Raw genomic sequence first — 7,971 nt, 5'->3', positions numbered from 1 at the left:
TCACCCTCCCACCCACCCACACACACACACAAAGAGGGCCATTTGTTGTTGTTGTTTTCTAGTTTTGCTGCTCGTCTGATTTTAACGAATGGTTTAAAATGTATAATGAAAAATGTGTATTTCAGATTTGTGTCTTATGCCTGATTTGAGTATTTGCAGAGCTATTATAAAGTAGGAGTCAATATTGATTTTTTAGAATGTGAGAATTACTCATGGGGACTTAAGACAAATAAGCAATTTAAATTTGCCTGTAGATGAAACTTTCCTGATAAGGAGGCTTGATGGCTACTTAGATCTCACCAAAGAGACTGGCATTCCTTTTTCTGGGATATTTAATTCCTGTGGTTTAGCTGTAACCCTACGTGGTAGCTGGACCATGAATTTTTTGGTCCGATGCAAGCCTGTAGTATTGTGAGACTGCAATGATTATCTTCCAGGTTTATTTAAATAATTGTTATTTAGAAATTGCAAGGAAAGAAGCAGGATAGATACATACGTTTTTTTCTCTCACAAAGAACTAAAAGGGAAATATAGACATATTTTTAAGAACTTCAGTGAGCAGTGTCCTGTCATAACTAAAGTGGTAGTGAGAAGGCTGCCTGTGGGTGGAAACAGGAAACATTAGTGATAAACGTTGTGTTACGTGTTGTTTTTTTTCAGGTTCAGCTTAATGTCTATTGATTCTAATTAGCACATTTTGTGCCTCAGCTATAGCTCCCCTCAGCTCTGCTTGGAGAGGTTTTTTTTTAGCTTCATCCTGCTCACAAACACTGCCACCTCCTCCCTCCTTCTCTCTTTACAAATGTTACAACACAATCTGAAATTTCCTCTTTTCTTCCCTTCCTGCATTTTCAGCAGGTTCCCTTGCGTCAGAAGCCGGGAAAGAAAACTCAAGGTAATGAGATCGCTTTTGTTTGTTCATCCCCTTTTTGCACGTGTGTGTTTCTTTTTCTCTTGGGTGCCTTCCTTGGGGTCAGCTTTTTGTCTGTCTTACTGTTAATGTCAGGAGGTGCACAGCAGATGAATGTTGGGTTATTTTGGGGTCGATTTTAAGAAATGCCGGCAGGCTGTTCATTTGGCTTAATCTCTGGTGGGGTGTCAGCAGGGCTTTGAAAGGCTGGCAGGGGGTCAGAGAGTGGCTGTGTCTTTGGTGGGCATTAACCCTTTTCTGTCAATTGCGTAACTACTGCTGTTCCTGCTGACAGGAGCTCTGTCTGTGCCGCGATGTGCCCGGCAGCCTCAGGATTTTAATTTTTCCACTTGTTCTTGTTGAATAATAGTCTTAGACTAACACTTGCATGCTAGTCTCACTGTTTCTTTGGTCATGTCTTGGTACCTTCTAAGCACTAAGTGAATGTTTAAAAATAAAAGAGATAAAAGAGACTTTTTTTTTGCACTTACTCTGCATAAATCTTGGTTAAAAAATAACCCAACTCCCAGGAGGTAAAAAATGAAGTTTCCTTTCTCTGTCATATACACTGGGGTAATACGTGACCATCTTTTCATGTAACTGTTGCAGGGTTTTTCACAATGAGCCGGAGGAGGATATCGTGTAAAGACCTGGGGCACGCGGACTGCCAAGGGTGGCTCTATAAGAAAAAGGAGAAAGGAACTTTCCTGAGCAACAAATGGAAGAAATTCTGGGTGGTACTGAAGGCATCCTCCCTCTATTGGTACAGCAATCAGTTGGTGAGTCCACTCTCCCTCCCATCCCCAGCCTCTCTCACCAAGGGTGCACTGAAGATCCTTGTTGAGCAGATGATCCCATTGAGAAAGTTAATTTTTTATTTCTGAGACTTGGAACAGAGGAAATAAACAAGTTCTAGAAACCATTTCTGGTCCAGTACATATGTAGGTCATTCTGTGTTTTACAGAAGAGAAAGCCACACTGCTTGACTGCCTTATCTTTGGTTGGAGAAGGCCATGCAAATGTATGTCCTAATCAAGGAGACTTTCCGTGTCTATTAATGTTACTATTCTATGCGAGATTCCAGTCATCTCAGGATTCATGTGGACAGCATTGGATATGGGAAATATACATTGTTAAAGTCTCTACAAGAAAAGGGACTCAGCTTTAAGACCTATTAGGGGTGTCAGTCCACAGACACTATTTTCATTTCTCCTCCTTTACTCTCTATTTCTCTGACCTTCTTTATTAGATGGGTTGGTTTTGGAATCGCTAATAGTCGGTGACTATTGTGTCTTGTTCTTCGGCATGTTTAGTGATGGTGTTAAATTATGCTTGGACAATCTTGATAAGAGAGTTGGCTAATCTATCATTTCGAGGCAGTATGCTTTTATGGTTTTCTTCACAGGCTAGTTTTCTGTTTGGAAAGGGCTAGGAATAAAGTTATTGTTAGAAGGTGTGCTGATCTTTCCTGGCTTGAGACATTTTGAAATCGATGATGTTGTTGAAAATTGAATGAGTAGAGATTTTTCACATGGGAACTCTCTCCATTAACCTCAAAGTAGCCAATGGCTAATCTCAGCAGAGATTGAGTTTGTTTTGGGAGTAAAGTGAAGAACAGCAATGGATATCCTTTAATCAACTAAGGAAAAGTTAGGAATTACTCTTAAGCCAGGACAATTATTTTTATACTAGAGGCCTGGTGCACGAAATTCGTGCACGGGTCCCTAGGCCTGGCTGGCAATCAGGGCCGATCTGTGGGGCAACTGGCAGGGCGATTGGGGGGCCCCCTGTTGGCACTCACCTTGGCTGGCCTGGGGCCTGCAGCTGGGGGCAGCTCTTGTGTTGAGCGTCTGCCCCCTGGTGCAGTGTGCGTCATAGCGACCGGTCATTCTGCTGTTTCACCGTTCGGTTGATTTGTATATTAGGCTTTTATTACATAGGATGACAGCATTCTTTTAACGTGACTTGTATGTGCCATAGTGCAAGCAACAGAGTATTAGAGCATGCAATTTTATAAATGTAAAATAAGTTCTGTGTATAGTTTGTGGGAAAAATTTTTAGTTGATAAATTCACATTCACTGATCACTAATTCACAAGCACCCATTCTGTAAAGAATAGGTTAAACTGGACCCAAATCCAATTCTAATGATGTGGAATAAACATTCCTCCCTGTGTTTCTCTCTGTACCCTCTCCAACACTCCTGTGCAAAACATGCTGTACAATTCTTCAAGTTCTATAAAAATACTAGAGGCCCAGTGCACAAAAATGTGTGCACTGGAGGGGGGGTCCCTCAGCCCGGTCTGTGCCCTCTCGCAGTCTTGTACTCCTCAGGGGATGTCCACCTGTTGGCTTAGGCCCGCTCCCCGGGGGATTGGGCCTAAGCTGGCAGTCAGACATCCCTCTGGTAGCCCAGGAGCCCTCAGGGGATGTCCACTTGCCAGCAGGGAGCAGGCCTAAGCTGCAGTCGGACATCCTTAGCGCTGCTGAGGAGGCGGGAGGGGCTCCCGCCACCACCGCTCTGCTGGCAGCCGTCAGCCTGGCAGCCATCAGCCTGGCTTGTGGCTGAGCAGAGCTCCCCCTGTGGGAGCGCACTGACCACCAGGGGGCAGCTCCTGCATTTAGCGTCTGCCCCCTGGTGGTCAGTGTGTGTCATAGTGACCAATCATTCCCAGTTGTTCTGCTGTTAGAGTCAATTTGCATATTACCCTTTTATTATAATAGGATATTTCCTCAAGCCTTTTGTGAGTTTTAACAACTTGATCAAAGATTTGGGAGGTTCACAAAGAGTCACCTTGATAAGCATGCAATCTCCCACCATCTCCTTTTCTCTCTTCTCTTTTGCCCTCCTGGATTCATTTATCTTCTTGTCCAGCATGGAATGGTTTTACCCAAATTAAGGCAACCTGGAGCTGGGGTCTCACCTGCTATCCTAAGGGATTTTTCCTAAACAAATACTGTTTTCTTCTTAAGAAGAGTTAATGTTAACGTAAACTTCAACCTCTTGTTTCATCTTATTTTAGGCTCTTGCTTTTAGGTAGTTGTGGCAAGTGAGAGTCTGTATCTTTTATAAAATGAGAGGACTTACTGATTTACATTTTAATAGCTCCCCAGGAATTTCCAGAGGTTGTTGGAAACATTGGGTGCTGATGGAGAATGGCGCATCTGTGGGAAATAACAAAGCTCTGATAGAAACGTGGCATTCATTTTCTCATCCAATCAAATTATTCAGCAGAGATGTCCCGGGTGCTGTCCTTGTCTTTATAGAATTTAAAGGAGCCCCTGCTGAACAGCACACAGTTACGGATTTGTGTTATTTGGCTTCATCAGCTCACTGGGATTAAGCAATGAATTACTATTTTGGGCATTAGGAATCTCCTGCCTCCACAGGGAGCAGCAATGTTGACTGAGGCCAGATTAGAAAGAGGAAGCGGAGACAGCATCAGACACACTCAAGCACCCCGGGCCTCACTTGCAGATGCATACAGAGTGATATTCAGGTAGCAAATCCTGTACCTAAGTAGAGTTAGATCAGCAACATTGAATGGAGAATAAATGTGTTGTTACCTGGCAACAGAGTTATCCTATTAAACTAGTGGTAGGTGATGGAAGGACCCTTCCAACTCCTTAATTCTGTGACTGTGTCATAGAGGAATATCCTTAGCCCAGGATGGTTGCCGTATGCAAATCTGACTGCACGTAGGTGACATGATTAGACACCTTGTTTCCTCCTTCCATAGGGTTCTGAGAGAACAACTCTAGAAATGAAATTTAGGGTAATTCTCCTGAGAAAGTACCAGTGACCTCATGGGACCCCTTTGTTGTCTCTACTGTTCCCTGACAGTGCCTGGGGAGACCACCGCCTCCTCCCCTCTCTTAGCATTTTTTGTTATTGCTGTCACCCAGGAATTGACTCCTGGCGTACCTTCTTTTTTCACAATGCTTTGCGGCTTCAAACAGTACTAGCTAGACTTCCTTGAGAAAAGTCAAGTCCAGGCACTCATTTGCCATTTTTCTCACCTCATATTATGTGCTTAAATGCGATACAGCACACAAGAATTGTATGCCAAGTCTTACAAAAGCAGATTCAAGTTTAATAGCCATAAAAATTCATGCTGTTTAAAATCCTGGGTTTAAAATCCACACAATTGTTTTTCCTTACCCCTAGGATAAAGTACAAATTCATTTACTGGCTTGTGAGAGTTTCCTGACCCATATCTCTCCTACTTCTCCACCCTCCCCACCCAAGCTTCAACTGTAGAACGTTTAGCGGTGAGCCAGGGCCAGTAAATGGGGCTCAAACATACAGTGCAGGGATGTGGATTGGATCCAGGAGGGAGTAGGGGGCCACTGCATATTCTCGAATCAGAAGATGATCTAATGAAATTGGATTGTGAAAATATGAACCCAGCACTCACTCATGGGAGGTATTGGAGAATAGAATAAAGAACCTTTCCGCAGGCCAGTGGGAGAGGGTGACAAAATGCAGGTGTTGAGCCATGAACTCCTGGACAAGAGTGGAAACTGAAAATTTGGGGCATACTACATGAAAGGCAAGATGTTGAGAACTTGGATATAGGGACTACACAGGGCAAAATGATGTTTCAGCAGCTGTCAGTGAGCAGTTCTCTTAAAATCCGAACACAGGAATGATGGAGGACCAGGAAGAAAAATTCTGTTACTTCCCTCATTATAATTTCAGGTATGCGGAGACAATCTTTGAAATGGACATTTGCCTTCATCTATAGGTTGTCTATGATGCTATCACTGTGTCCTGATATTTATTTTCCTTAGTAGTTCCCAGAATGTATTTCTAAAATCATGGTGTCCTGTCATAGTTTTATGGTCAGGCCAGTCTGTAGTTGGGGCAGGCAGTTTTTAATAACTCCTACTTGCTAAATTCATAGAATGTGGGAGCAATTGCTTATGTTGCCAATTTGTTTTCCTTTATATTTTTCCCAAACTTTTCACAATCAATTGTAAAACACCAAGACTGTGCAATCCCTCATGTCTTGGCTTGTTCTCAGGAGGCAATGATGTGCTGGCTCCTTTGGATGATGGCACTAGAGCGAATGACGTGGGCTTGGCTGTATCCCAGGCCCATCCTCCCGGTGCACGCCAATGACTGAACTGCCCACTCAGGGGACGCAGCACTGGCCTGCTGTCTCTGGTGGGCGATGCCATAGCTTCTGTCTGACTTTATCTTTCCTCGGTGGAATCCATCGTGTCTTGTTTCTTGAACATTTAAATTAATTTAAAATTGTTTAAAAATATTGTATAATAATATGTGTTCACTTAGAAAAGCTGGAATATATACCTAAGCAAAATGAAAAAGATAGGGAGGCAAACAGACAGAAATTAACAAGTGAATTAAGAGAATTTATTTGTTTACATTAATCACGATCCTACCACTTTGGTGTAATCACTGTAAACATTTTGTGATATTTCCAAACTTTTTTTGTTTTCCAAAAATAAAATGATACTATGCATAATGTTGTAACTTGATTTTCTCCCTACGCAATACATTCTCAACGTATTTCCATGGCAATAAGTATATATCCAAACATCATTTCTAACTGCTGTGTTACATATAGATTTATTATAGTTTATCAATCCACAGACTCTAAAATCAGAAATACCTTTATTCTAAAATATTTTAAAAAATATTTTTTCTTAATTTCAGAAAGAGAGATAGAAACATCAATGATGAGAGAGAATCATTGATTGGCTGCCTCCTACATGCCCCACACTGGGGATCAAGCCCATAACCTGGGTATGTGCCCTAACTGGGAATCGAACCTCTTGGTTCATAGGTCAACACTCAACCACTGAGCCACACCAGTTGGGCCTAACATCTTTTAAAATAGCTAACAGCAGGTAGAATACAGAAGCATACATATACTAACTTCAATATAAAGCAATACACATTTAATTTACCTATCAACATGTGTTTGTATAACTATTAATATATGTGTATAAATGTTAATATGTGTATGCATATATTGAAATGTGTGTATTTATAACTTAGTCACTCTTTTAAGCCAGCAGGAAGGAAGGTGGATTTTGTCAGCATGGTATAAAGGAGAAATGTCACCTGGATTCTAGTTCTGCATTTTCTTATGCGGCTGTATACCCTTTGGTCAGTGTTGTGACTCTATGCATCCATTTTTTTACAAATACACTGTGGCAAGAACATTATCTCTGCAAAATTCAGAGCGACTTTGAGAAGATCACATGCTTCTTAAAACAACATCAAAAAATCAAAGGAATTGATTACAGAGAAAGGCAATTTTGGATATGCTTTAGGTAAAATGTGCTTACAACATATTGTGATTTTAGGAGGCAAAAGAATTGTGGTAAGGGTTTTCAGACACCAGAAATGGGTTCTTTTGGTAACAGTGGCTTCTCCCATGCTCGAAATTCTAAAATTTGCCTCCTGCTCCTGAGTAAAGGGTGATTTTAAGGCATTAAACGGGGGAGTCAGCTAGACAGCCCTGGGGGCTTCTTCAGCTCAGGGTTGCTAACCTGGAAGGAGAGTTCAGGTAACTCATGACGGAGTGATGAGGGCTGTGTGTACATTTCTCAAGCAATAGCATGAGAAGTGGCCCCTGGGATGAGCTGAACTTTGGGTTGGATTTGAGGGTTTTCCTGAGAAGTCATTACATGAGGATTTATCATCCCTCTGGAGCGCGTTCCTTTAAGGGGCAAAGGCCCAGCTGCTCCCACAGACCAGCTCACTGATAAACTCATCTGTCATCGTGCTGCCGTGGCTAGCCTCCCATAGAGCATACTTTAAGAACACGTCAAAAAGGAAGCTATGCAGCAGAAATTCTTAAAAGTTGAGTACTTTTTAAAGGAGTCAGAATTTAAGGGAATCTATTTGAAACAATGTCTTCCAAAAAGACAGAAGGAAGAGTCTAAGGTATCCCTGGGTTCTGAATCAGGAGGACAGGCTCTACCCGGATGCTGCAGCCCTTTACACCTCAGGCAAACCGCCCACCTGTCTGGGCCTTCCTCCTCCTCCTCATCTGTTCAACAGAACTGTGGAGAAATAGCTATTAC

At 42.2% G+C, this 7,971-nt stretch overlaps 1 protein-coding gene across 1 annotated transcript in view; it reads left to right on the top strand.

The window, feature by feature from the left end:
* The first annotated feature begins 530 nt into the window (after nt 1-530).
* Nucleotides 531-7,971, top strand: part of IPCEF1 (interaction protein for cytohesin exchange factors 1) — a 61,980-nt gene continuing 54,539 nt past the window's right edge. Inside the window, exons 1-2 of the mRNA XM_081094757.1 lie at nt 531-895; nt 1,520-1,689. Coding sequence (XP_080950883.1) covers nt 1,531-1,689 — 159 coding nt within the window. The 5' untranslated portion in view covers nt 531-895; nt 1,520-1,530. The remainder of the gene's footprint in view (nt 896-1,519; nt 1,690-7,971) is intronic.

This window comes from Myotis nattereri (assembly GCF_964212035.1).
Source record: "Myotis nattereri genome assembly, chromosome: 6".
In the NCBI taxonomy this organism is placed as follows: Eukaryota; Metazoa; Chordata; class Mammalia; order Chiroptera; family Vespertilionidae; genus Myotis; species Myotis nattereri.
The sequence above is the reverse complement of the archived record's forward strand: the minus strand, read 5'-3'. Positions and strand labels throughout refer to the sequence as shown.